Raw genomic sequence first — 27,860 nt, 5'->3', positions numbered from 1 at the left:
ACACACACACACACACACACACACACACACACACACACACACACTGAAAACCAGTGGAGAGACATTATTTAACAGGGATTGTATGGTAACATCAAAGATAAGTACATTGCAGTTGGTGTTTTTCTCAGCTGTAGCTAATGATACTGATATGATAAAGGTGACAGGTGTGTATCAAGTGTAGATCATGCAGGAACATGGCCGAAAGGTGGATTAACATGGCATAATGTTGTGGACCACCGATACGTGAATCCATTGTCCTTACTGTGGCTCTATGAGGCCATGCTGCGGTGTGATGGTGAGGCAGTGGGCGGGCCAGGACAGCTCAAAACTCAGCTCCAGGGCCGAGTTGTTCCGGATGTGAACGTGCCGCGTCGTGGCCGTACCGTCTGCAAAAAAAAGAAATAGGCAAGCCACAAATTAATTCAAACACCCCAAAAAAATATACGTGAGGACTGCAGTTACCAAATGTTTACACAGAGTGGGATGCACTCAGTGAAGATGACCTTTCTCCAACTGCCAAAGCAACGTTACGGCGAAGCAGTGATGTTAAATTCTGCTTTACTCACTCATGGTGGGGGCAGTGAGCACGAGCTGGTCCGGGTGGATGGACCAGGTCCCCTGCTTTCCCGCCTTCTCTTTGTCAGTCCTCACCTCAGCCTTTGTGAATGAGACATCCATTAAACACATCCATACCACAATGTTGGACAGATACTGGACCTGCCGGTATGAAGCCGGATGCTGCCAGACTAGCCTACCTTCAGCGACGGCTCGGCTGCTCTCAGAGGTGGACCCTGGGGACCTTTCACAGGAAGCACGTCCAGTGTAATGTTGCCATTCGCAAACGCACTGGAAAACACAACATAACTATATAACGCAACACTTATGCACACATGCAATTAAATTTTTGCCCCTCAGTGCACGGCAGATAATATTGAACATATAAAGACGTTCTTTAATTGCAGTTATATAAAAAGGTGAGGAACTTGCATCCTCAATTTTAGCAGGAAGTAAGGTAGAGGTTTGGAAATTAGTCAGGAGCGTCCATCATGCATCAGGTCACCTGTGAGTCTCTGCGGCGTGTCCAGCGGAGTGTTGGACCGGCTCTGCACGCTCCACCTCGCCGGGCTCCGAGGGGCCCGTGGTCCCCAGCAGGGACAGCACCACCTTGCTCATGTTCCCGTAGAAGACGTGGCCCTCATTGGGCCGCTGGGGCAGGTCAAAGGCTGTGGTGGGAGGAAACGGATGCAGAGTCACACTGTGCACAACCTTCAGCTTATTGCAGTACTGAATAAAAGATGCCATTTGTATAAATAGAACAAACACACAAGAAAAGCCAAGAATATTTGTTGATTTGAGGTTGTGAAGAGGATTATTTGGGGCTCAGATGTAAATCAAACAAAAAAAAGTATGATGGAGATACAGGGTTTCCCTCAGAAAATGTGTTAGCTAAGGTGGTGGGGTTTGCCGTCAGACCGGGGGGGGGGTTGCTCTCTGACTGAAAAGGGTACAATCATTTTATATGGTATATATATATAATGCTTATTTTCATGCAAGTTGTCTGACGGTTGCCCTGCAGCCTGATTTTAACACAGAGTGAATGAAGCTTAGATCATTTTATAATTTAACATAATATTTACAATTAAAAAAAGCTGTGAAAGCTGTTAAATGAACAAGCCCTTGCTGGTTTGCTGCTGTGCAAGTACATGAAGGTTAGGGTAGCACTGCCCATGGCCGTGCATCAAGCGCACAGTGAACACGCCCTTAGAGACCCCATGGAACAGAAGAGCAACAGATCCTCACACTGAATTTTCATCCATGGCAATCACTGGCTGCCAAAAGCGGTCATCGATTCGTATCCGAGTCTTATTGAGGAAGCATTTATAGAGGAGAGCCAGGAGATCGCTGTCATGAGACACTCCGATTACAGTGGAGTATTTCCATACCTTCGGTTATCTGTTCCTCTCCCAGGAACGTCTCATTAAAGTTGATGTTCTTCAGCAGGCTGTTGTCTGAGAGAACCTTTCTGCCCGCCTCTGGTCTGCTCTGGAGCAACCTGGGGGAGCACAGCACAGAAACACACTGTCAAGTTTAAATAAAGAAATAAAGCCAAGGCATGAAGAATTCCAAACTCCAACGCAATGCCGAGCTGGTGCCTGTTCTGTGAACTTGATCAGCATTTCAAAAAGACTCTAAAAGAGCATGCAGCAGAGTAAATTTGCAGAATACAAATCATTACTCCAGGCAAACAATCACAAAAGAATAATCAAATCAAACTTGTTTTGTAGAAGCTTTGACCTTGATAAATCCATTCTGACACTTTACTGTAGCACTGAAATGATGCAACCCTGATACACGGATCATAGTTTCTCAGAAGAGCTAGTGTTCTTAATGTTACCAAACAGATGGTTAAAATTACTTTTACAATGAAACATCAGCTCATATTAGTTTTTAACTTAGCCTTTGAGATTTAGGGCAGCTTTCAATAATGCCAAATGTTTCATTAAAATGTGCACCGATTAAAATCAAACCTTCAATAATATTTAACCAGTTGCATAACTTCTTAAGATCTGTATTGCTGTCAGTTTTCCTTTCCCAAAATAAAATGTTTTGGAATCCTACAGTTGACTGGAAGTCATTTCTTTATCTCTCCATGAACCAGAACATTTCAGGGGCAAAATAGCCATTTAAGATTTGACGTGAATAACTGAAACAGGTGAGGCCGAGTCTGACCTTCGGTACTGCTGCCTGGAGACCTCGTCTCCACAGAAAAGGCAGACGGTGGCCAGCAGGGCTTGTGCAGAGTGACATAGGGACGTCTCTCTCTGGGTGGCCTTCAGCAGCACTGTGATCACCTGCAAAACAAATGACCAAACCCACAGAGAGAGGCAACCACAACCTTCTTCATTAACCAAGAGGACGGGCTGAGTTAGCGATGCTCACATTTAATATGCAAAACTCTGCACTTTTCAGGATGGACACACAGACACACTACCTCTTGCGTGCGCTCCTTCAGCACAAACTGTGACGGCGAGAGGCTGATGACGGACGGCGCCATGAACGAGCGTGTCTGCAGGTCTGAGTATGCCATCGCCTTGATGAAGGCAGCGCGGGAGCCCGTGTTGCGCACGCACAGACACACCTTGCTGACACGGCCCACGGCCACATCCGCCAGGGTGGCGACGTAGCCGTCCGCCGCCTTCCGCTGGTCCTCCAGGATGATGTTGCTGGTGCCGCCATAGCCGGACAGAGGGATCTGGGGGAGACCAGGCTCGTGTGACATATCGGCGTGACATGACGTACAACATATCGCCCATCGTCACAACAACACACGTCACCGGGAGATAAGATCAGACCGCAGTGTTGGGGAGAAGGAGCCTGGCCAGGGGTGAGGCGCAATGGCCATCAGAGTGAGTGAGTGTTTGTGTTTACACACCCCATTCTTGGGATACACCCACCCACCCACCCACTCCATACCGCAAACAACTAAATAAGGGCTTTCAACAACTCGCCAAGTTTAAACCCAGCATCAGAATCTGCAGGTGGGACCTGGAGGGGACAGAGCATCGCAACACAAACACTGAGCTCCGGTGTGCGCTGGGCAGCACTGCATGAGATCAATAGACCCAGAGCACCGCTTACTGTGAACTTGACCCCCGGCTGGGAGGGCCTCAATCCAGACTGCTTGATCTCCAGCTTGGCCAGCATGCAGGCCACCCTGGTGGGGGCGAAGAGCAGGTGGACTGCCACGTCCTCCCTGGGCCTGATGGACAGCTCACCGTGTTTGGTCAGACGCTCCTCTGGGCTGAACATGCTCTGCAGCTGAGGAGGGTGGGGTAACGGTAGAGAAAGGGTTAAGAATAGACCATTTTAAAAGAGCCTCATCTATTTTATGTTGCATTTTTATCACAACCATAGCCAAGATGCGTTTTGTTTATTAATTAGGCTACGAGTTTAGACAGTGAGAAACCTCTTTTGCCGCTTTTCCACTGACAGTACCAGCTCAACTCGACTCGGTTTGGTTCCAGGCATGTTGCGTTTCCATCTAAAAAAGTACCTCTTCAATGTGGGCGGGTCGTAGAAAAGAACCTCTCCAACATGGGCGGGTCGTCATTATGTTTTAATCACGGGAGACGCGATTCCCGGGAAATCTGAATCTGATATTTCCTGATTCTGGTTATGATGGGAAATAAAATAAAATAAAAAGCGCAATGACTGCGCGTCTATTGTTGTCATACGGTAACGTTGATGGAGGCGAAACTCTAGCCCTGGGAAAGGAACGACACTAAAACGAAACAGTGAAATGCTGATCCTCGAGAGCGGGTTCATGGACTCCAGCCATGCCGGACACACACAGCCATGCCGGACACACACAACCACGCCGGACACACACAACCACGCACAGCCTAACTCTAGCCCCGGGAAAGGAGCGACACACAGCGAAGCGCTGATCAGTGTCCCCCTCTGGAGCGGGTCCGTGGACTCCAACCACGCCGGAAACAACTTAACTTTGAGTGATTATTCCCATTTACAGCCGCTGGCCAATCAGTTGCCAGCAGCCTGTTTACGTCACACAAAAGTACCTACTCCGCTCGCTTGGAACCTCGACAGAGGTAGTACTAAAAAAAGTACCCGGTACTTTTTTTGCCAATGGAAACGCAAAAAAAGGCGAGTCGAGTCGAGTCGAGCTGGTACTGTCTGTGGAAAAGTGGCATTTGGTTTTACCTTTTGCTTTCTTGTGTACTCAATAGTTTAGACCGTGAGAACCCCTTTTGTGTTCATTTGCATCTTTTGACGTTTGTCCCACAATGAGTCTCTTTAAACATTTGTTGTTCCGTGGAAGATGCTTGGTAAATGCTGCGCCATGATCATGGTCATGCGCCGCTCAACCAGATACTACTATTCAGGAGGGGTGGTTCACATTGGGTGTGTGAATGTTACAATAAAAGGAGGTGTACAGCGACAAGATCCACACCGACAGAAGGCGCCTAACGGCTCTAGATTCTACAGACGCCATGGCCGGAATATAACTAGTCCCCAGCCGCGGGGATCAGAAGGGGGTAATGGGAGCGCGGCAGTGGGGTATCTGGATCAAAGTACCTGGAAGCAGTCCTGGTCTTGCCCGCGGATCAGCAGGCGGAGCTGCTGGGTGCCGTCGGCGGAGTTGTTGCGGAGCACAAGCTTCTGTTGCCTGTGGGGGGGTTGGAAACAAGACAGAATTTCCCCTTGATACTAATTCACCATTACAAGACTGAGGCGGACACACACACACACACACACACACACACACACACACACACACACACACACACACACACACACACACACACACACACACACACACACACACACACACACACACACACACACACACACACAATGGGGAAATGGCTTCTGAGAAGCGCTACTCCCTATAGACTGCCCTCTGTCCCTCCTCATGAATAGCATTACTGGTGCCCTAATGGAGTGGGACAAGATTGCAAGATGGGGAGCATATCAATAATACCATATCAATAACACAGTCTGCCCTTATCCCCCGGCTTCGACAGCTCGAAAAACTATTAAAACCCAAATAACCACATTTGAATTGAAGCTGTACTTACACAGCCCGTCCCAGAGTGACGCCTCCCCAGGCCACAAACTGCTTGTTGGAGAGGATGGGCGGGACGTCCGCGGCGGGCCCGGGGGCCAAGGCGGCGGGCTTCCCATGGTGCTCTGGAGTCACCACTCCCCTCAGGGCCACTTCGTACTGGGGGCCCGACGGCAGCACCAGGATGGTCAGGAGGCTAGAGCCCCAGACGAAACCACACATCATGAAAATAAAGGCCACTTCAAGACATACCCCTCAGCGCTTCAAAAAAGCGTCTCAATTATTTCTTTCGAGGAATCTCAATGATATGGTCTAGGAGCCTGAGGGCCCCTTTGCTGTAAAATGACACATACATATTATAATGATATATAAACAGCATATTCTGCTGAAGGGGGTTTATGTATAGGGCTGCGACACAACATGCATGGTAGCACACACACTGACCACACAGAATGCATAAAGGTTACACAACGTCACACGCATGTTGCTTCTTTGGCATTTTGTTAAAATCGGTGGAGCGGTGCAAAACGTTTGAACAGCTCCTCTGCATATTGATGCAAGGGCATGAGAATAGATGTGCCTACTGCAGTTAGTATGACCCACCAAGTGCATGGATTGAGGGACATTCTGGCCTTATTTTGAACTTATAAATGAATACAAGAATATGAATACAAGTTCAAAATATAACTTAACATATTTGATATAATATTATATAACTTGACATATTTGAAGTACGATTTTTTAAATGTGTAAAACTGTTTTCCCAAGCGACGTGTGCACACATGCTGCATACCTTTCTCTGCATTTCTTGCTTCCCTGTGCAGTGAATGAGACCACCACAGTCTTCTCCTCTCCCACCCCAAGGTAGAGCTCATCAGGCCTGACGGAGAAGCAGTCCTCAGCATCCTTGCACTGAGAGTGAGGGAGAGGAATGAAGTGGGCGACCCAAAGAGAAAAACAACACCGGCCGGAAAAAAGAAAGGCAGCAGCGAAAGGCCAAAAAGAGGAGAGAAGTTATGTGGAAAGAGGGAACAAATTTGAAAGAATTTAATCTAAAATAAGCAAGTAAGAGTAAAATCAATGAAACTTATACATCAATAAATCTTTCTCCCAGTAACTGCCAGTCTGCAGCAGAATGTCACAGAGGCTTAGACAAACCTCGGATCTAATAAGAAAAGCAAAGGTCAGAATTACCTTGAGCTTCAACTTCACGTCGATGTTGCCAGCGTTCTTCAATGGCAGATCCTGTTGCCGGGCTTGGCCCAGTGGAGCGGAGAGGCTGATGGTCTAGACGAAATAGAAAGTCGGGAAGTATATTAGTCCCTCGACGGTGAAGGTCATGAGAAATTGCAAATCAAAGTGCAATTATAAACGGAAATAATGTATAATGAAAGTATGAAAAAAAAAAAAACACAAAATCACAAAATTGTCTGAATGATAATAGGTGATAATTAGGAAGTGTAACAATAGACTCCTGATTGATTATGTAATTTCCTTGAATTTTAATGAGACCATAAACTGTGTAGACAAGCTTGTGCACTGCGCACTGCAAATGATCCAAGAAAGAAACCCCATCAAAACAACACATCCATTAAACTAAATCAACCTTGCACACAACGGATCAAGGTCTGGAAAACAAAGGCATGAATATAGTACTAATTTAGGCTTCACAGTTGGCCCCAACTACAGCTTTTTGTATATTGCAAGACCATTACATGTTAAGACAGACTGGCTCTAGTTACCGGTAGTACAGACTGACAACAGTGACTGGACTTAGTGACTGGCCGTAATGACTGACCCTAGTACAGACACAACAGTGACTGGTAAAACAGAGCGCTACCTGCAGGTCTTTCGGAGCATGGACCCTGGCTGTCCCGACCCGGGCCTGGAGCGGAACACTCCGGATCACGTGACTGGGACCAGGGGAGTCTACTTCTATGTCGATTCGGGCCATGAAATCCTCCGCCGGGCCGAGCTCTCCTGTTACAGCAGAACCTCAATTAAACCATTTGTTTTGACCCAACAGAACACAGTTGGTTTGTTACAATTATTTGAACTAGTGCCGTATTTTTTACTGGATCCAATACTTGATAAAAAAAATAAACTACCGTTTGCCTCAGGGGTCTAAAATGAATACTTTTCACCAGCCAGTGGTGGATATATTTTTATTTTATTTTATTCGACTGAGTAAAAGAAAATTCAAAGACAACGTTTATTTTGCCTGGGCCGAGAAACTTCTCTGGAGGCTAGAGATCAACCATGGTCACGTTTCACACAACACCAGGTTCTTACCTGTGCTGGGGTACTTCTGAGGAGCTCGAAAGTGAACCCAGACCATGAAGCTCTCTGGATTCTGGAACGATAAAGGAAATAAATGGGAAAATGTGATGATATCCAATGGAATATCACTCTGGTCAATGAGTGTTAATCGTGCTTGTCTCTTCACCTCGTTCCCAATATTTTTGTGCTTGGCATAAAACCAAATATTGAATCCCTCCTAGGAAGTGGAGGTGTTCTCTGCTGCTTTGTTTCCCAGCTATTTAACAACATGCATTTCAACTGAAAACAACCATTCTAACTCCAAAACGCCACAGCCCTCTCATATAGTTCTTCATTTTATTTCCCCGTCTTACAATGTCAAAAGGTTAGCAAATGTAATTCCAAGCCAGACTTTAAAAGAATAAACAATGTCACAGATTGTTCTACTTCCACGCCACATGGCATCTGCACACGTGACACTGCGAGGCTGCGGTACAGTTGGCGGGCCTCACCTCTCCATAGCTGGCATGCATCACATGGTTCATCACTGACGGGGAGGACAACTGGGTCATGTGACCCGCCTGCAGCGACTCTTCAGCTGTCACGGCAACGGGGTTCTTGGAGAAAGTGAAACAGCGCCAGGCACTGGCATTCTGAGGAGAGAGCACATGGAGGGATAGTGAGGGATAGTGAGCATTCCCCTGCTTATGGGCTGTAGGCTGCTCTCCTTTTATGTATTTTCGTTTTTTTTAAGAGCATTGAAAATATATTCAACAACATAAGATCCGGAATAACACAAAGGCATCAAATGGAGAGACGACCCTGAAGTCAGGCAGACAACTGGACTAATCTTGAATTCCTTCTATAATATTTACTTTTCAATAGAGTACTTCCTCAGCAGCAATTCACATAAATGACAAAGAACACATAACAAAAACACAATTAGGTAGGTAAAAAGACAGCACACAGAATAAAGTTTAATGTCAACTTCAAGGCAAGATATTCAAGATAGATTCTGAATGAACTGCAACAATGTGGACTTGAAAGCCGTGATCCCTGCAAAGCATTGTGTATAAAATGTGAGGCATATGAGAGCAGATATGTTGCACTTCTGTGAAATTGAATGGCATCACGTTTTCATCGGCAGTGTCCTTTATATTCCTATTACAGTGGAGACGTCTAAGGCATGCCTGGTAGCGGGGCTGGTGTACTCACTGCACTGATCACCAGGCGGATGGGGACCGTGGCGTGAGTTCTGTTCAGCAGTTTGAGAGGGAGGGATTTGGAAAGCCCCTCTGATAGGTCTCCGAAATCCAAGCTGCCTGCCTTTCCAGCTTCAATCTGGGGGGGGGGTTACATTTTAGATTGTCATTTTGAATTTTATATCCAGGTTGTATCCCCTGTAGGTAGGTACCTTTCAAAAAGTGATAACACTTAAAATCCAAATTAATCCTGAATATTCAAATTATAATGATCTGCCCAAACCATTTCTATCAAGAATCCTACTTCAGGTTTACAGAATTCCAGTACACAGCCTTGACCTTGTTAGCTATGGGGAGGGTCTCACCTCTAGTGTGGGGTTCTCGGCCACGGCAACCAGCACCACCCTCTTGGCGAAGACGTCGGCCCTGACTCCCAGGTCCGGCTCTGCGGAGGCGGGCCAGGAGGACACGCTCAGCACGCACTGGTAGACGCCCGCCTGGGGAGGGATCAGCAGGACCTTCTGCTCCTCTGTGCTCTTCGGCCCCATGATGGTCTTGTTCTTGACCAGGAGCCACTGGTACGGCAAGCTGTCCACCTGTGGAGAGCCACAGGGGGAACCAGGGGAGGAGAAGGAGATCAGTGCGGCCCATACCTGAAGACAACCGAGGGAAGAAATACTGGGGATTTTGAGGACACGGTCATTAAAAGGGGGTTTATGATGATGTCGTCAAAAGCCCCTTAAACGCTCTCTCCGGCCAGCGTGCGCAGCAAATAAAAAGAGACCACTCTGCAAAAGCGTTTCTAGACTGAAGTTGCAGACAAGATAATACAGAAATGTTCCCAGACACCATGATGATTGGGTGAGTTGGGGGGTTAATTTACCCCTCAACACAACCGTAACACTTCGATTCCCCTCTCAGGGGAAAAAAAAAATCTATACAGTTTGTTATTTCGACAGCATCGCAGCGCTCACCTTGGCTCCATCGAGGGCCAGACTGCTGACGGTGATGGAGACCTGCTGCCACCTCTCGGAGGGGTTGAAGAGGCTGAGGGAGGCCTGGGAGGCGATGCCCACACAGCAGGCGTGGGGGAAGCACAGCTCCCCTGGCACCACCACTTGGCCTGGGGATGAGAGGGATTAGAGATGACTGGAGGATAAACAACATCTCCAACCACGCAGAGGAGGGGGGTGGGGGGGAGGCAGCGTTTTAAAGAAAATTATATTATACTCCCAATAATATTTAATACCGGATCAATAGAGCACAGAGTAAAATGATGTGGAGTGAAAAGCATCAAACTAATAAACTGTATGCCTATTGTCACAAAGTGGATAAGACACATTTTACACATCTCGTCTTTATTCAAAAAAAGGGCACGTTGGCAAAAAGTAAAGAAAAAAAAAATACAGATATATTGCCAAAAGACCCACCACAGCGCCGATAACATCCAGGGACACAGGACACACGCAGCCCTACCTCTCAGCTCGTCCAGGCCCCCGGCCGCCCAGGGCTCTACGCTGTGCTGGCCAAACGCCTTCCCCATCATGCCCAGCTCCGCCTGGCTGTGCTGGGGCCTGTGGAGCTGGTGGTAGCCCGTGGGCCCCGAGGAACCCTGGAGGTGTCTGGACGACGGGTCGCTGCCCGGCGCCAGGCCGTAGGCTCCCATGTGGTAGGCGCCTGGGTGCCGCGTGCCTTCGGCTCCGGGGTACTGCTGGGCCAGCTGAGAGCCGAAGAGAGACCGGCCGGCGGCGTAGAGGGGCTGCATCCCCGGGTGTTGGGTCTGGCCCGCCAGGCCCGGCCCCGGGGGCATGAAGCCAGAGAAGGGGGCTGCGTACCGCAGCTCCTCTGAGGAGTAGGCAGGAGGCAGGCCCGGCCCTCCGCCGGGGCAGGCCTGGGTGGAGGCCTGGGTGGAGGCCTGGGTGGAGGGCGGGTCGATGGCCCCCCACTGCTGAGAGCCCTGGACAGGCAGGTGGATGTTGAGGTTACTGGCGTAGCCAGAGTCCACCTTGGTGAGTGGCGGCCCGGTGGGTTTGGAGTAGTGCGCGTGGAGGCCGCACCCGGCCGGGGGGTGGTGCTGGGCGGGGTCTCTGCTGTGGAAGTTGCATTCGCTCTGGCTGCGGGTGCAGCTGAGGGCGGAGCCGCTGCGTTCGGGGCTCCTACATGGACGGGGTGACGGAGGGGGGAGAGGGTCCAGGCTCTTGGACTGGTGCGAGGGCAGCTGGGAGTCCAGGCTCTTGGACTGGCGATGGACGTCCACGTCGGAGCGCGAGTCTGGCTCCAGGGGAGGTGTGGGACTGGCCCTGACGATGGTGGTGCTCAGTGCAATGGTTTGGTTGTTCTATGGAGGAAAAACGTTAAAGGCATTAACGTTGTGAATGCTGTGTATGCGCATCAACATATTGATATTGCTTTAGGATACATGACATCAAGATTGTGTTTCGCATAACAACGGTGCGGTTTCGTACGACTAGTGTTGCTGTGAAATTAATATCTTCTATATACCGATTTCCCATCATATCTAGTGATACTTAACCAGTAATCATTTCTGCTCACAACTGCTCCTGTGCAGTGGGCAGTCATAAAGGATTAGATGCTAAATTAAAATACACAAGCGCAGTATTAATCCAAGCAGAGTTGGGCAGTACCCGTTTCCTGTCTGGGGTGGGCACCACGGTGCTGTCGTTGATGGAGATGTAAGTGAGCCTGCTGAGACTGGGGCTGGAGCAGGTGGACTGGGGGGAAAGCTCACAGTCCGGCCTTCTGTCTGCCGCCGTCCTGCTGGTAGGGGGAGAGGACATCGTGCTGGGGGGGAAAACACACGCACCGCGAGCATAAACCCTCAGATGTGCCGTGCAGACACACCGCCACACTGGGGGCCGGTGGGAAATGGAAGAGGAGGTTGGGATTGAAGCGTAATATATATAATATATTGAAACGAAAATATATATTTTTTTAATTTCGCTCCCAGTTCATGCTTTACAATCTTGTCTTTTTTTTATATCTGTCATCGGTCATTTCATTCCAAATGTGGCGATTATTTAGCCACACACACACACACACACACACACACACACACACACACACACACACACACACACACACACACACACACACACACACACACACACACACACACACACACACACACACACACACACACACACACACACACACAAAATCATTTGCGGGCAATATAGTCTGTTCAGTGCGCATTAAGGCTGAGGTCAGACCTTTTTTGTAAGTCAAATATGAGTAGGATAGAAGTGAGTAAACTGCTGAGCAAAATGTGCACTACAGTGAATGAAAGACAGCAAGGGAAGCGGTCGTACCAGTCGCCGGGGAAGGAAGTCTGGCTGGGAGAGGAGTGGATGAGGGGGCATGTGGACGGTCTGAAGTGACACGTGGTCTCTTCTCCAGCAGAGGGCTCAGATGAGCTCTGTGTCACTGCAGGGAGACAAGAACACGGTAAGACTCCACGAGATGGGGATTTATTCAGTCTAGGAAGGAAAAAAAAAGGAAATCCTATTAAATGTGTGTTTGTGTATCCAATGCACACCTTTCGTATGCCAAAACAAAAAACACAATTTAGTTAAACTGACTTAAATCTTTGCTGAAAAACATGAAATTAACTGCAAATGATACCTGTTTCATAACACAAAAACACAAAATCGGTTAATAAAAGTAATGACTCACTGAAGGCGTGTGGGGCCGGAGGCCGGGGGCTTCGGCAGGGGGCCGCAGCTCGCTGCACCTCATGTTGGGGAGGCTGGGACCTATTCTCTGGGGCACTGCTGGGGGTCACAGGCTGACCCCGGGGCCGGCCTTGTTCCCGCCCACTCTGGGTGGGGGGAGAGGAGCCTCTGAGGCAGGGCAGGCCCGAGCGCCCCTTCTTCAGCACGGGGGACGTCCCCGGAGGGCCTGGCTGGACCCCGGGGCCCGTCTCGTTCTTCTGTGGGGCCTGTGAGGAGGCCTGGGAAGGGGTGTGAGCTTGTGGACCCACCGTCGCGAGAGCAGCTCTATGTTCTGTCACGGTACCCAGAGGGGCGGCATTAGTGTGTGGGGGAGGCCTGCCGCCGTCCCCGGCGCCACTGGGGGTTTTGCTGTCCGCGGGGGATTTGGCTGTGGAAGGCACTCCCGAGGTCCCGGACCGCCTGGCTGGTGTCGGGAGAGAGGGGGCCTTGGGGCGAGGGATGCCGCTCCTCCTCGGCTGCTGTGTACCGGGGTGGGAGTCGGACTGGCCCCTGGGGTACTGGTCCCCGTTCATTACGCTGGACGTGCCGCTCCGCACCGGCTCCTCGCCGCGAGTCAGTCTGTCCTGGGAGGCGCCGAGGTTGTTGGCCCAGCCGCTCAGGTCAAAGGTTGTGTGCGCCAGAGAGGAGTCGCTGTTGGCGCTGAGGCTAGACGCGTCCGCCTTCCGCAGGTACTTCTCCATGTCAAAGGCGCTCAGCTCCCCGGCGCATGTGCTCTTCTGCAGCGCCTCCAGGAGACCGCTGTGATCCACCTGATGCGGGATATCAATGGAGAGCATACGGGTGAGTTACGTTTGGCTTTTTGTTTGTCCCCGCGGCACGGTAATGTTAAGCATTCTAGCAGGCAAAACAACAAGAAATAACAAGACTAAAAAAGGATGCAGTATATCGTTGTTAGCCTGAAGCTCTAGGTCCCAGAACAGTTAAAACAACATTTAGTTTTGCACTTCCATATTACATTAATTCCCGGCTTCTTAGGAGAGTGCGTGTCAAAGTGAAAGACAGCCCCTGGCACTGGGATTGGTTGGTCATCTACCTAAACCCTCACGTTTTAAAAACAAGACTAATTTACCTCCCGTGCCCTCAAAACCACCAATATTCTTGTTTGTCTCGTGCCTTTGTATCACTACCTTTGTAAGATGACTTAGGAACAATAGATGAAACACAGCATGGGTATCCGTGCAACGTCAGGTAATCTCCATCTCTTCCACTCACGTATTGAAGCGGCAAAGCGTTCTCCACGACTGATGACCCGCTGATACCCGTGCTGCCATGGCGACCCTTGGCCTTGCTCCGTCTGGACAGCTCCATGATCATGGCGGCCAGCTGGGACGGGTCAGCGCTGATGGAGGCGTCGGCGATGGCTGAGGTGATGGTGCTGATGCTCAGCATGAGTTCAGTGCTGGTGTTGGCAGGAGAGACAAGGCTCTGGTCCACGGACCCCGGTGCGGAGCGGGGGTCCTCCGGGGGCGAGGCGGGTGAGGACGCGGCCTGAGAAGACACCGTGGTTCAGATAAATCCTTGTGGTTCCTTCATGACCGGACTGCTGGCGGCTACCGGACTCCTGAAGCGCCACTACCTCTACAATAGACCTCCCACCATCGTGCTGATTGGTGGATCCACTCTTTTATGGAAGACCCTTAAGAGCCAAATAGTCTCATAAAGCTATTTGTACACTGCCACATTGACTCATTTTCTATGAACTTAATTTAACTTGAACACTGTTTTGTTTGTTGTACTACCATTGTGGCACCCATTGCACTCCTAACCATTGCTGGAAAGAGGGAGCCCTCTTCTTTCTCAATGTTTTTCCTCAATGATCTTTTCCTTGTCCTTTAGAGGGTTTAGGGCTAGGGGGTTGTACAATATGGCAGATCATGAAAGCTAGCCTTGAGAGAACATGACAACAGTCGATTAGAAACGTGCAAGTACCTTCTCTCCACAGAGTTGTGGATCAGGATCTCCTTTAGGTGACATCCGGTCACCTGTGGCCTCGAGAGTTTTGTCCAGGTCCTCTGTAAAGAAACCACTCTTCAGTAGGCCTTGTAACACAGTGAGGTATCATTGTCAACACACCATCCCCCACACCCAACAAAGCTCCTATGGTCCTTCATTAGAGTTCAAGTATAGGCCTATGCAAAACAGTTCAAAATATCCACAAATCAGACTTGGGTAGACAGTCCACCGTTTAGTGGTCCACAAACCTGCGTTGAGCGTTTGGTCCTGTTGGTTCAGCTCAATGGTGTTACTGTGGACGGAGGTGTCTCTGGAGGAGACATCGGAGGGTCGCATCAGAGCGAAGGGGTCCCTCTTCTCTGGGGAGGTGATGATGTAGCCAAAGGAGGGCTGGAGGAGCACAGACACCGAATGACATCCTCTCAGATGATTCACGTAAAATGTAGAAAAACGATTCTGCAACACTGCCATTACTGCTGGTTCTTTATACATGAACTGCTCAAGATGGATACATATAAAACGTATGGTACCGAATCATCCGAAACTAATTCATATTTTATTGTGCGTGGTTAGAGACTGAACATGCAGATTACCCATTACGCGACAAGGATTACGAAGAGTCAGTTTAACACCAGAGCAGCTATCACGGGTAATTCCCTACCACGGTTCAGTGACCTGCTCTGAATTATACAGACTCTCTGACTAGCCAGCACAGCCCTTGTCATCTTCACATTTCATGGCCTGTATATTCCACTTCTTTCAAGCTGGATGTAAGCGAATGCAGCGTTTGAGAACCCTGGGGTGCACTGACCCTCTTTACTCTGTCCAGATCATCGTCGGCACCGCCCAGACAGCCCAGGGCCTCGGAGCGCTGTCCGAAGAACTGGCCCAGGGAGAGGCGCAGGTATGAGTGGTTCCCGCACTCAAATTCTGAGGAGGCCTGGGAGGCCCTCATCAGGACGTCGCTGCTGGTGGGGATCTTCCAGGAGGTGTCGCCCAGGGTGAGACTCTCCCCGGCTGCTTCGATCTGCTCCTCCTGGGGGGGGGGGGTGCGGAAAGAATTCCAGTTACGCTCGACGGGTGTGGGTCGGGGTGGTGGGGGATTGTACACTGTTACAAACCTGCATAAATTGGTGCTCCTTCTCAAACTCCTGTTGGTCCTCAATGATCTTATCAATAGCGCTGCCTGTAGTGGGGATGGAATTGGTTAAATGTTGACGGGGGCGGGGGGGGGGACTGGTGGTTAGCAGGCGGTGGGGGGGTACATACTTGCTGGAACAAATTCCTCTGTCTGAAACTGCTCAACATTCTCTGGAGCGTTCCCATCCACTTCCTTCTGAAAGGAGGAGTAGTAAGCCAAGTCCGTCACCCAATTGCCCTCCTCATTCTGGTAGACCACACTGTCCGGGGCGTTGTCCCCTGGAGTGACAAAGCAATGTGTACAAGTTCAAATGTACACTTATATTCGCCACAATCAACACATTCAGCACTGCCTCCACAGATGGAGGGTGCAGATACGTTCTCATCGTCCACATGAAGTCAACTTGTTTCAGGTTCAAACTCCAACTTCAGGAAGCGACCCAGGACCCACCTTGTTTGAACTCTGCCTCCAGATTGCCAGGGCAGTGGTTCCAGTCATCGTCCGACTCCTCCTGCTCATGCTGGAAGCTCTTGGAGAAGTACTTGGCCTCCAGGGAGCTGGAGGGGCCGTTGTGGTTCTCCTCCTCGCTGGTGCTCTCAGCGGGCCCGGCCGCGGTGCCACCTCCGCAGGGTCCCCCTCGGAAGCCCAGGGAGAGCCTGCCTCCATCAGCTACGTCAACACCATCCTCATCTTCATCCTCCTCATCATCACATCCTCCAACTCCCCAGTCTGGGAGCACCTGGAGGAGAGGCGGTGGAGAGGGGAGTAATAAATGCAGACACAGCGAGTGCTCTTGGTTACAGGAAGTGGGGGGAGCCACTAGGTGTATTCAGTGTGAAAGCGCGTGGAGACCGTTTTTCTGTCTCCAATGGGACACACCAGGTGACATCACTTAGCATCGACATCTTGCTGGTCTCCAGCTCTACTGACATAGCGCATGGGGAGCCACTTAGCTGTGTAACACACTCTGGCGGTATAAGCACGAGGCACTTTTGTGTATGAAAGGTGCTTATCGAATGCACTGTGCTTTGGCTTTCAGAGGAACGCAACCACCCATGAGCACCTGCTCCAACCCATGCATATGCAGTGTTATGCAAGTCTCAATCAAGTGTGGGAAATGAAACACCTTTTTGAATAATTATGCATATTTTTTGTGTAGATACTTGGAAAATGAGCTGAAAGCCAGGAACTAGAATAGAAATAAAGAATTATAACAGCAAGAGGTACTGTGACACAACGTATTGTGCTTTACGGTCTGGTGTGTACCTGCGAGAGGCGAAAACTGCTCTGGCTGCTCTGGAGCTGAGTGGCTGCAGAGTCGTGGGGTCTCCAGGGGCCAGAGCCAGTTCTCAGGTACAGTGAATCCAGCGCAGTCTCTGCAGTGGGCCCAGACTGCGTGCTGTCCATAGCATCCTGGGAAAAGACAAAGGGAAAACCGACTTCCTTGATGGTCATGTGGATATAATGTGAGTACTTTAAATTAGTTGTCAGGTTCAAAGCATCAAAGCAAGTACATGAGGCATTGGATCGTGGAAAGGTCCAAATGTATTTATTTTCAAAAGATTGTAAAGACTATTACAACAAACCATTCAAATGACTAACCGTTACAACTCGGAAAACGCTGTTTAAATATTTTTATATACACAGTAGGCACCACAGGACATTAATTTAAATGATAACCTGTTAAATCCCAATTAATAACGGCAATTACAATATCTTTACTCTGTAAAGTAGATCTGAGCCACGCCCAGTACCCACCAGTGCCTCCTGTCTGTCCACGCTCATGCTCCAGTTGACTGGGGAAAGCCTGGCAGCGCTGGCCAGGGCCTCCGGGGGGGAGCTGGCCTCACCTGTACCCACCGGGCCCACGCGGTCCCCCATCTGACAGACAGGCACACACACAGAATAATAAATGACCCAAATCCCATTTTTGATGGACCTACAACTTTTTACTATGTTTCCAAGAGCCCATTTAGGTAATATAGATGGTTTTAGTTGTGCAATTCTCTATTTATTGTTAAAACATGAAGATCAATTGAGTAGCATTATACTTTGACACCTCACCTCCGTAGGCCTGGAGAAGCCATTCCTGCCGAACCCAGGCAGGTGGTGCAGACCCGCCGCGCCATCCTCCCCGCTGCTCCCCACGATGCCCAGCCCCCGCAGGACGTCGTAGGTGGTCGCCGGGAGAGCGGCCGTGGACCCTCCTCCGTCGTTCCCGCTCTCGTCGCTGCCGCTGCTCCCATCTCCGCCACCGCCGTCGCCTGGCGGAGCAGGAAACCAAACCAGCAGGTGAGCTTTACAGGTGACGTGAAGGGATGCGGGCCGAGAGACACAACGTGAACAAATGTACACATGGGGAATTCAAACAATGGGGAAAATGAACTAGGAAAAGTGGGGAAAAGAATTAATGGAGATTGAAAAGTGAAAAAAGAAAAAGTAGAATGAAAGAATGAATACATGAATAAATTAGTACGCCTAGAGGTACCATGGTCCCTGAATTACAGCAATAACGTTGTCTGCGGCTGTTTAACTGTCTGGAAATCAAAGATGTTGAATCTTTCAACTCTTCGTTTTTATTACCTGTGACAGAAGGGTTGATGACCTGTCCCTCAGCAGAACGTCTGTGTTCGATCCCTGAGGCGGGGGGTCCACCCCGGCTGCTGGACACCTCGTCGTCTGAACTGCCCCCCTCCAGCCCCGGACGGAAACTAGGACGATTGCTCTCACCCACCTGCTCACACACATACACATACACACACAAAAAAAAATCTAAAATGGACTGCACATATACACGTTGCTCAAAGTGCTTTTTACTTCTGGATGTGAACTCACCAGCTGTCTGGAGGTGCTGGGCAACAGCAGCTGGGTCCTGGAGGTGTTGTTTCTGGAGGTGTTAGTCCTGAAGGTGTGTGTCCTGGCGGCCTCCAGCTCGTCCTCAGTGTCTTCATCGCTGGCTGGGCATGAGTCCATACCTGTAGCGGCCAGCCGCACGTCGGGCATCTGGAAGTCATCCTGGAGGAAGCACAGAGGAGACGGTGCACACAAGGTCTTTTGGTTAAGACTTAATTGACTAAGGACTAATGAATAACGGTAGAACAACACAATGGCATTTTAGAATCAATAGCAACCTGATCGTAATCATCCAGGAACTGCTCCCGATTCTTTTCCTGCTCTATAGAACTTGTGTTTGCTGTCCTGTTAGCCAATACTGACAGCCCCTAGAAACAAAACAAGATCATTGGAAAGGCAAAAGTCAAAAGTAAATGAAAAAAAATACTGCTTCTGTTGGCTGAACCCTAGCTGGATGGCTGGACAGCTGGGAGAGACAATATCTATGATTGAATGAGAGGGTGGAGGCTCACCGCAGCAGGGATCTCTTGGCCTTCGACTCTGCCTCTCTGCATAGCCGGCGGGACGAGTGTCTTGAAGTAGAGCTCCAGCTCATCGTCAGGCAGGTTGTTCAGGTCCACCTCATCGTCTGGTGGTCAAATATGAGATCCTTGTTTAAAACCAGTATCACCACCTTGTATCACTATTCTGCCTTATTTAATTTCTTAACGTTGGAAAGTAAGTCTTTAATTAGGAGGCTGAAGGGCAGAAAACCCACCCGTGAGGTCACTGTTGATGCTGTCCACGGACATGAGCTTTTCATTGGCCAGGAAACTGGCAACACTGCCGCTGAAACCGTCGCTCTCTGCCTCGTCACTCACTGGGCCGTCTTCAGTGCTAGCTGGTAGGGGCTGGACGGACATGTGAAGAGAGAACGAGGGGGAGAGAGAGAGACTTTCTTGTTGAAGAAGTGACCTGGTATGGTATGGTATGGTAGCATTATGAACAACCATCCATTCATAAAAGTCCTGCACAAACATTTAATCAGCTGGTGATTATATAATGCCAAATAATAATGCCAAATACAATGCTATAAGGTTTCCTATTCAGCAATTTAAATGGCACCCTGTACAGTTACAATTAAAATATAATTGAATTTCTAAAACCACTCCTTTATCATCACTTCTATAATGTAGACCCAGTTCCAATTCTAACAGACCAAACACTGATTCATATCATCATGAATATGAATGAATATACCTTGGTGTCCATGGTATCCCTAGGCATGTACTGTGCAAATGTCAGCAGCCCTGTTGAGAGATCTGTCAAGACACAAAGACATTCATGGAAATATTTAAAACCCAGGCAAAAAATAGATTCAACGGTCCAATCAAACTGAAGATGACAAACAAAGTGTCTACACATGAAATCCGGCTACACTGACGGAATGTCTTGCAACCAGGTTGCAGAATTATTTTCTATGTAAAAAAGGAAAACTGTCAATTTCTTACCAGATCCTAGATCTGTGGGTCGCCCTTGAGGGGTCATTGATTTGAACGGTTGAGAGCCCCGTGCACTGGATTGTGACTCATCCATGGGAATCTTTACCAGCATATCTATGAAACCATGAGCTGCAATGAAGTCCTCTGCATTGTCCCTGTAGCACAGATAAGCATGTTATCAATACATCTTATATAAGATACAGAAGGACAATCACATAACATCAGATATGAGAAATTATATTGAGGTCCATTTTGTATATAAATTACAATAGTTATAGCAACAATTATCTGCGCCATCTTACAGTCATGGCTGATTTCAATCGTATAAACCCTATGTTGTTTAAATAACAATCTTGTTGCAGCCGTCTCAAAAGACTCAAATATTAAAATAACTGTCACATGAAGGAAAAAGAGGAAGACATGTATCCCTGCATCATGAAGGAGAAAAATAAAATGAATGTCACATTCAAATAGTTCTCAAATTGTGGGTAGTTACTCACATATCATCCTTAAAACTGAGGCAGAAATTGGCCTTCTCTCCATTAGATGACAGCTGACCCCCCTCAAGGTATGACACATTATCCACATTCTCTCTGAAAAACAGACGTACGATGAACGTGTGTTACCCTCTTAACTATCCAGATAAGAGCATCCAATTTACTGCATGTGTGATGTCAGAAGAACAGGCAATACGCACGCACGTTTCACTAATAAGGGCTACTACAGCATCCAAACACACTAGACATACCTGATGTCAGCCCCAGCTCTAATCTTAGCTACAGTAGAGGCAGCCACAGGAAAGCCGGGGCCTGAGCCCAATGTCACGTTCCCCACAGGGCCGCCCGTGCTATCCAGGGAGCTGGAGATGAAGCTGGGCAGCGGCTCATCCTCCAAGTTGAAAAAACTGTCTGCCATGTCAATTCAATCAAGGAGTGTCTTGAACTCCAAATCAGTGAAGGGTCATTTTAAAACAAACCTATAAAAACATAAGTGGCAAGTAAAGAACCCTCCTGCAACAACAGCTCAAATGACGCAGTGATGAGTTCAGCCTAGTGTGATGTGGAGGAGGAGGAGTGTTGCTTCCAAGATGAACATGCTACCACTCATATAATTTAACAAATGACTTCGTTATTCCGGGCATAAACGCAGCGTGGATCATTAATTACTCGCACAAAAGCACGGTCCAGCTGTGCTTATTTGCCAACGAGCCACATAAGGTCAAATATGAGAGCCAAATGCTAAAAACAATTGAGCTTAGCTGGTCGAGTTCGGCCAACGTTACTTCAAGTTGTATACATAACTTTTAAATTATTGAAGGGATATTGTGGACCTGTATATATTTAAAAACAATTTATCAAACAACGGCCTACCACTGGTGTATTATACTTGCTTTCTATAGAAAACGTGTACCTTGAACTGATGGTGTGTTGATTAGTTATAACTTACTGATTGAAGTCAAGTTTTTGCAGCGACACTTTGGTTCTTCCTAGTCTCAGACAGTATATTTTTGCTTGATATGGGCAACAAGCAAATTCGATTCACTTGAACGCCTACAATGCACTTATTTCACATTTAACGCGTCGTCTATTTTAATAACATTAATAACAAACAAGCGGCGCAACAGTTTGTGATGCCAAAGTGTCGCCAGTGTTCACAGGAAGCCCGCGCAGCGTCACTTCAAGGAGGCGTGGCTTTGCCGGGTTAAGTCTGCTTTTATTGGCCAAAAAAACTCAAAGGAAGCCAAGCTGAGAGAGGAACCCGATGTCTAGCGTTATCCCGGTCTACCGCAACACATAGCGGTCTCTTACTTCCTGTGTATGCCCGTTAACACTTCCTGGCGCTAGAAGAGTAACAATTTGACAAGAATTACAGCAAAAACGACAACGGGATTAACTATGGATATTTTAAGACAATTTTAAGAAGCAATATCCGAAACATTGAACGGAAACGGATATCTCATCCTCTCTCGCCGTTGCCTCTAAAGTTTAAACCCATATAGCGATACGGTCCGCCCTCTCTCGCAAATAACACATCCCGTTCCAGTTGATCCGTTGTGAGACGAGAACGCCTGGGATGGAGATTGGCTCATCACAGGATTGAATCCGACATATGGACCACATTTGAAAACAATAGACTAATAAACATCATTGCAATAAAAATGTATAGGACACAGCAATTAACATTTACCGGTGCTTTGGATTAAAAGCTGTGGTTTATATACGTATCATGTGTTCTGTTGAGCAGCTGCAAGGGTGGCTTAGTATGCAGACAGCTGCTCGCTCGATTGCAGTCTCAGACATTCCAACACAATATGAGATCAGAGACTAAAAGGAGGAGTGGGATTTCAAACCACCATGATAAGAATTCAGCTTCTGACTGAAAGATATAGCATTGTTCATTCATATCATTTGAAAGTCATACAGAACTAATCTCTTCCATTGAGAACAGATTAAGGACATTCCCACTGGAATGGGTCGAAGGAAGAGCGTGGACTGTTTGTGATGATGAATCATGGTCTTTTTTCAGAATGGAAGCCGTTTCACGTGGTTATAGTCATCCAGTTCTTAGCAAACAACGCCAACGAAACATTCCCAATAGTTAAAACAACAGTTTATTCCCCATTCAAGACGATTTGTAGGATAATATATAATTATTAGAATTGTTGGTTCAGGAGATATATGTATATTAGTTTAAAGGGGCTTTGCATGCACAGATTTAGTAAAAAATATATAAAAAATTGTTGTCCACACTATTATTTTTAAAGTTATTTATACCAAGACATACCATGTTTAAGGGGTGGTCTCAGGGTCAGAAATTGGTTAAATTTCATTTCTAAAAAACTATTTACGTCATTGTTTACAAAAAAATTTGAACTTTTGTTTGCAAAAGAAATGTATACTTCAACACAGACCCCCTGAAAACAGGCAGTAGCTCAAGTGGAAATAGAAAGGAGCCCTTGTTATTCATTGAGCTTCCGCTTCGGGTAAAGACAGAAGAGCTTTAGAGTAGAGTCTGCGGAGTGAGGCTTGCTGCTGAGGCTGAGGGTTCTCAGCATCACAGTGCTCTATGAGGGAGGAGGGAGGCAGCAGGTGGCCAGACCTGGAACCAGCCCTGGTCGCTTCCAGCGGGGGAAAGAAATACCTGAAGCAACAACAGACAACAGGGCACCAAGAACGGGGACAGGCAGACAGGGGGGGACGGGGACGAAAGAAAAGACGACGTACAGTACATAGTACAGGGGGTACAACAAGACGTTGAAGACAAGGGAAATTATAAAAGGATGGTGAACATGCTATGAAAACAGTTTGTAGACAAGTAAGAAAAACAAGACTTTTATTTTGGCAGTGTGGGAAGTACTGTGACATTGATGTCCATACGCCAGCCTAACTAACACATCAAATAGGTTGCAGAAAGAAAATATTTAAAGCTAGCTTGTTAGCGTACCCAACACCCTTGTCCACACAAGGCTTCCCTCTGGCTACAACACGTGTGGGTTTGTGCGGTCCGAATAGCCCAGGAGGAGACATTAGTAATAAGCAGAGTGCTGTTGGTGTGCGGTTGAGGGGGTCGGCTTCCGCAGGGGTGGAGCAAATGGGGTTCTCATACCAGTCCTGTAGGGCATGCAGCAAGCAGTACACCACCACATCAATCCACGACAACCCAATTCATACAGATAGCAACAATACAATGCAAGAAACTTTGATTTAAAAAAAAATATTTATTAGAATTGCATCAACCCCCCGCCCCCCCCCCCCCCATCAATAACGCCACGCAATGTCCAATCATTGTTATCCAACTTATAAATCTGAAGTTATTGTGAACACAATTACAGCCATATACAAAAATCCAGAAGGAAAAACATGGCTCAAAAGACCATACTACAATTGGTATTTACAAAGTTGTTTTACAATATAATGCAGTATCATTGAAGCTATTTCTAAAAGTCAAAGATATTGTTTTGTCAATGTGTGCCAATTTTGAATTGTTTGAAATAACAAATCCCAATACACACAATTCATACACTCTGTAACTATAGGCCTACCATGCTACTTTGCGTGATTCATGTTTAGTGTATTAATTTGGAAAGGGATGCTCAAGAAAATGCTGATAAACCTGTGTAGTTAGTCATCCTCTCCAGTAAAGTAGCAAAAATTCATTATGTTGTATTTGTTACCTCACTAAAGACACCTTAGTCTCTTCAAATCAACACATCCATAAGAGGCACTGAATTCATAAACACTTTCATTTGCCCTTTTTATTGTACACAAATAAAGCAGTTAGTTGGACCACAACAGACAATAATTATGATGGGAATGTGCATCCAATGTGGTTGAAACAAAACAACTCAACCTCACTGCTGTGCCAACAGCCTGTGAGCCAAAAGCAAAACAAATAAAACAAGCCAAGCTCTTTGCATGAGTTGTGAGTCGGTTTAGAGACCGGTGGGGGTCAGTGAGCTGTTCAGAGTCCCAGTAAAGGTGAAGAAGTAGCCAGTCGTCAGTTTTGATGACAGGGGGGGCGAGGTAAGGAAGGAGGAGGGGGGGGGGGGGTTTAGGCCGGGGCTGAGGCGAGTGGCGTTAGAACACACACCAAACACCACCTACCTGCCCGCCGTTGTCCCATTCAGGATGCTCTGAGACGTCTGCACGCTGGAGCCCACCACTGTGCTCATGGCGGTGGGCTGGCCCGAGGTCCCACTCAGGGGGCTTCCATCTCCCTTCAGGATGCCCGTGCACTTCCAGTTGTCCATGTAGTTGGCTGCAGGGACAGAAACATGGAACGGGTCATCACAATGACAACAATGTGTGAGGATGTACAAGGATAATCTTCAAATCAATACAAGTTTAGACTTTCAGAGCAATTAACCACATTAACTAATTAGCATTGCTTATGTGCTCATGTGAAAAATACAAAAGTTTTCAATATCAAAACCCCATATTACACACTACCATGTTTTCTTTTTTTAACATTTTTAAATAGTTAAAACCTTACACGGGGACCCGACAAACTAATGTGTGTGTTCAATCCAAGATGCTCAAAAGGGCTTCAGCAACATAATTCGTTTTCACCCACCTTTCCAAAGACGCACACATCCGTCGTCTCCAGAAGAGGCCAGCAGAGTGCTGGTGATGTTCCAACTCACGCGCCACACCTGGGAGTTATGGTTGTCAAACTGGGCCACGATCAGCACCTCAAACTTGGTTGGTCCCGAGGAGGTGCTCTCTTTTCTGTCATAGGGGTAATGAATAAAAAAATATGTCAGTTATCTGAGAAAAGACCCAGAAAAATTGAATTTTCCTTTAATTAAAATCCATTTATGATTTTCTTTGGTTGGATACAGCTATCCAACCTGTTAGGGTTAAGGATAGACTTTTTGCTTAAGGATTAAATCACATCCATCATCAATTTTGTCCTGTGCTTGTGATTACATGTAGATATTCATTAACATCTGTCTCCCAACAAATCTGTATTTATAACAGTGAGAATCAGGATTTCCCTCAAAGTCCCCTACCTTAAAGGCACCAGCTTGAAAATTCGGACATCCTTGGTTGCGATGGCGAGCACGTGGAAAGACCTTCCAAGGTTTGGGGCGAACGAGATGTCATGCACGGCATCTGTGACGGTCATCAACGTCTCTGCTTTAGCATATTTCCTGCTTCCAATTTTGGCCAGGGTCAAAACAGAACAGACATATTTTGAATAGATCACAGATGAGTGTCACTATAATATCTGTACCCAGGTCTCTGGTATAGCAGAAGTAAAACTGACCTTGTGTTCTCATTGTACTCGTAGATCTGGACCTTGCCGCCATACGTCACATTGCTGTCGTCACTGCCCACTGCAATCATGGGGGGGTGAGCACGGGAGCTGGGGGAGGGGTTGTGAGAGCTAAATAACACAGCTAAATAAAAGGCACACATATGATGAACAAGCCTCAAGAATCTGTACAACACTTTCAGAATCTGAGGTTGGTGGTACTTAGTGGTCTGGGGCAGGCACAAACACAGACCTGGAGGGGTTCCAGGAGATACAGCTACAGCTGAGTTTGCAGGAGATCTCGTGCTGCAGGGACCACTGGCTGAGGTTCATCACGTCAGGAGCCTCGTAGATCCGCACTACGCCGTCGGCGGAGCAGGTGGTCAGCATCAGACCCATGTGTTTGGGGGCAAACTTGACGTCCGTCACTGATGTCCTGCTGTCCACCAGCGTGGTCCGCTTGATCTGAGGTCACAGGAGACATTTGGATAACACAGGGGAGCTTTAGTACAGCTTTAGTTAATACCGTGATGTCCCCTTTAAACTCATCTTTAGTAATATGAGTCTACAAACATGTTGTTACAGTTTGTGCATCTTGTTGAAAGTCTACCAAGAAAATGTACACATTTCCAGTCATATGTTGGTTAACACAGAGTGTTGTCGGAGGAAAACAGGTCAGATCAGCAGTAAGAGCCCTACTTTCAATAACAACGCTATTCGAATAATGAAAAGATTTTAAAATATATAGAAAGAAATTAGTTTAATGTAGGCTTTATTACTTTGGGACTTCAACAGACAGGTATATACAAACCCAATGACTCTGTCCTCTCTGTTTGTCATTAGACTCCCCAACAATCTCTTCCCAAACGGCAGCCGTCCGATCAAAGGAGCAGGATGCCAGCACCTGCCCAAACTCTGGATGAGCCCAGGTCACCCGCCACACTGAGCCACTGTGAGTCTGGCAAAAGGAAAAATATATATATTTTTAAAAGGGAGTGACGATTGGGCATAATGCATTTTTTGTTTCGATGTCCTTATGTGACCAAGAGGATATCAAACCTTCCAACTAGCTGTGCAGTGCCACTCTCCGTTCTCGCTTTTGTCCCAAACCTGAGGAGCACCAGAAATGAAAGGCATCAAATAAGATTGAATCAAGCAACTTATGCTATCATACATTCAACAAGTACTCCCTTCTAATCTGGCTGAATGTTTGGAAACCGAAGACTCCAGATTTCACGAAAACGTCTAAATGTCATGTCCGTTTGATAACGACAATCACATGAGTTCATCAACGCTTATGGTGCTATCCAGTTGTATGGTCCGGTACCTCCGACCTGCTCAAGACACCTTTTACACTGTCCTCCATGCTTGCGAGTGTGTGCAGGTCTGGGATGTTTGAAGTCACTCTGCATGATTAGCACAACACTAACTAACGACTGGGCGCTAGCGGAGTTATACCATGCGAGAAAAAGCTTCCGTGTGTATATAGAAAGTAAGCGAATAATAGCAAACCAACACGTACGAAGCAAGGGTATCTGAGATAGGGCGAGCAATATTAATGTGTGGGCGAGCAATATTCATGTGAGGCTAATGGTCCTCAGCTAATGCTAACATTAGCAAAAAACATTACCTTCACACTTTGGTCACTTGAGCAAGTAGCCATTCTGCGACCGTGGAAATCATACGATACATCGTGGATTAGGTCTTTGTGATCTGCTGCAATGCTGCGTGCCACAAACATGATTCGTATTATTCCAAACGACACCTTATCAGAACTACTCCAGCCCAGATTGAGCTAAACTAGCAAGATGTCATGTGTACTTCTAGTGTGGAGTTGTGGTTGGCGGGCGCTCTAGTCAAAGCCAAGCAGAGACG

At 47.6% G+C, this 27,860-nt stretch overlaps 2 protein-coding genes across 4 annotated transcripts in view; both read right to left on the bottom strand.

The window, feature by feature from the left end:
- Nucleotides 1–21,845, bottom strand: part of LOC311352049 (centrosomal protein of 192 kDa-like) — a 30,541-nt gene extending 8,696 nt beyond the window's left edge. For both annotated transcript variants that reach the window (XM_084472231.1, XM_084472232.1), the window contains exons 1-42: nt 21,675–21,845; nt 20,977–21,204; nt 20,729–20,821; nt 20,238–20,383; nt 19,987–20,048; nt 19,505–19,637; nt 19,260–19,375; nt 19,026–19,115; nt 18,730–18,909; nt 18,478–18,628; nt 17,959–18,158; nt 17,653–17,775; nt 17,161–17,307; nt 16,345–16,633; nt 16,023–16,172; nt 15,875–15,939; nt 15,565–15,789; nt 15,002–15,143; nt 14,730–14,812; nt 14,013–14,288; nt 12,742–13,549; nt 12,378–12,492; nt 11,694–11,850; nt 10,525–11,386; nt 10,023–10,171; nt 9,414–9,644; nt 9,062–9,187; nt 8,359–8,499; nt 7,880–7,940; nt 7,428–7,567; nt 6,782–6,874; nt 6,381–6,499; nt 5,601–5,783; nt 5,098–5,188; nt 3,640–3,819; nt 2,993–3,253; nt 2,731–2,852; nt 1,944–2,053; nt 1,061–1,223; nt 756–846; nt 567–657; nt 263–386 (exon numbers count right to left, since the gene is read on the bottom strand). In XM_084472231.1, coding sequence (XP_084328357.1) covers nt 263–386; nt 567–657; nt 756–846; nt 1,061–1,223; nt 1,944–2,053; nt 2,731–2,852; nt 2,993–3,253; nt 3,640–3,819; nt 5,098–5,188; nt 5,601–5,783; nt 6,381–6,499; nt 6,782–6,874; nt 7,428–7,567; nt 7,880–7,940; nt 8,359–8,499; nt 9,062–9,187; nt 9,414–9,644; nt 10,023–10,171; nt 10,525–11,386; nt 11,694–11,850; nt 12,378–12,492; nt 12,742–13,549; nt 14,013–14,288; nt 14,730–14,812; nt 15,002–15,143; nt 15,565–15,789; nt 15,875–15,939; nt 16,023–16,172; nt 16,345–16,633; nt 17,161–17,307; nt 17,653–17,775; nt 17,959–18,158; nt 18,478–18,628; nt 18,730–18,909; nt 19,026–19,115; nt 19,260–19,375; nt 19,505–19,637; nt 19,987–20,048; nt 20,238–20,383; nt 20,729–20,821; nt 20,977–21,143 — 7,256 coding nt within the window. In that variant the 5' untranslated portion in view covers nt 21,144–21,204; nt 21,675–21,845. The remainder of the gene's footprint in view (nt 1–262; nt 387–566; nt 658–755; nt 847–1,060; nt 1,224–1,943; nt 2,054–2,730; nt 2,853–2,992; nt 3,254–3,639; nt 3,820–5,097; nt 5,189–5,600; nt 5,784–6,380; nt 6,500–6,781; nt 6,875–7,427; nt 7,568–7,879; nt 7,941–8,358; nt 8,500–9,061; nt 9,188–9,413; nt 9,645–10,022; nt 10,172–10,524; nt 11,387–11,693; nt 11,851–12,377; nt 12,493–12,741; nt 13,550–14,012; nt 14,289–14,729; nt 14,813–15,001; nt 15,144–15,564; nt 15,790–15,874; nt 15,940–16,022; nt 16,173–16,344; nt 16,634–17,160; nt 17,308–17,652; nt 17,776–17,958; nt 18,159–18,477; nt 18,629–18,729; nt 18,910–19,025; nt 19,116–19,259; nt 19,376–19,504; nt 19,638–19,986; nt 20,049–20,237; nt 20,384–20,728; nt 20,822–20,976; nt 21,205–21,674) is intronic.
- A 1,061-nt stretch (nt 21,846–22,906) lies between these two features.
- Nucleotides 22,907–27,823, bottom strand: LOC311351959 (nucleoporin SEH1). 2 transcript variants are annotated; one of them, XM_084472124.1, is made up of 9 exons: nt 27,616–27,823; nt 27,045–27,095; nt 26,797–26,943; nt 26,239–26,450; nt 25,998–26,096; nt 25,741–25,881; nt 25,302–25,456; nt 24,833–24,986; nt 22,907–23,369 (listed from the first exon to the last, which is right to left on the bottom strand). In XM_084472124.1, the coding sequence occupies exons 1-9, from the start codon at nt 27,724–27,726 to the stop codon at nt 23,192–23,194; spliced, it is 1,248 nt and encodes a 415-aa protein (XP_084328250.1). In that variant the 5' UTR covers nt 27,727–27,823; the 3' UTR covers nt 22,907–23,191. The 2 variants fall into 2 exon arrangements, with proteins under 2 accessions (XP_084328250.1, XP_084328251.1); XM_084472125.1 differs by lacking the exon at nt 22,907–23,369 and adding an exon at nt 23,425–23,839.
- Between the last annotated feature and the right edge of the window lie 37 nt (nt 27,824–27,860).

This window comes from Micromesistius poutassou (assembly GCF_964030765.1).
Source record: "Micromesistius poutassou genome assembly, chromosome: 8".
Taxonomy (NCBI): domain Eukaryota; kingdom Metazoa; phylum Chordata; class Actinopteri; order Gadiformes; family Gadidae; genus Micromesistius; species Micromesistius poutassou.
This window is presented reverse-complemented; position numbering and strand designations above follow the sequence as displayed.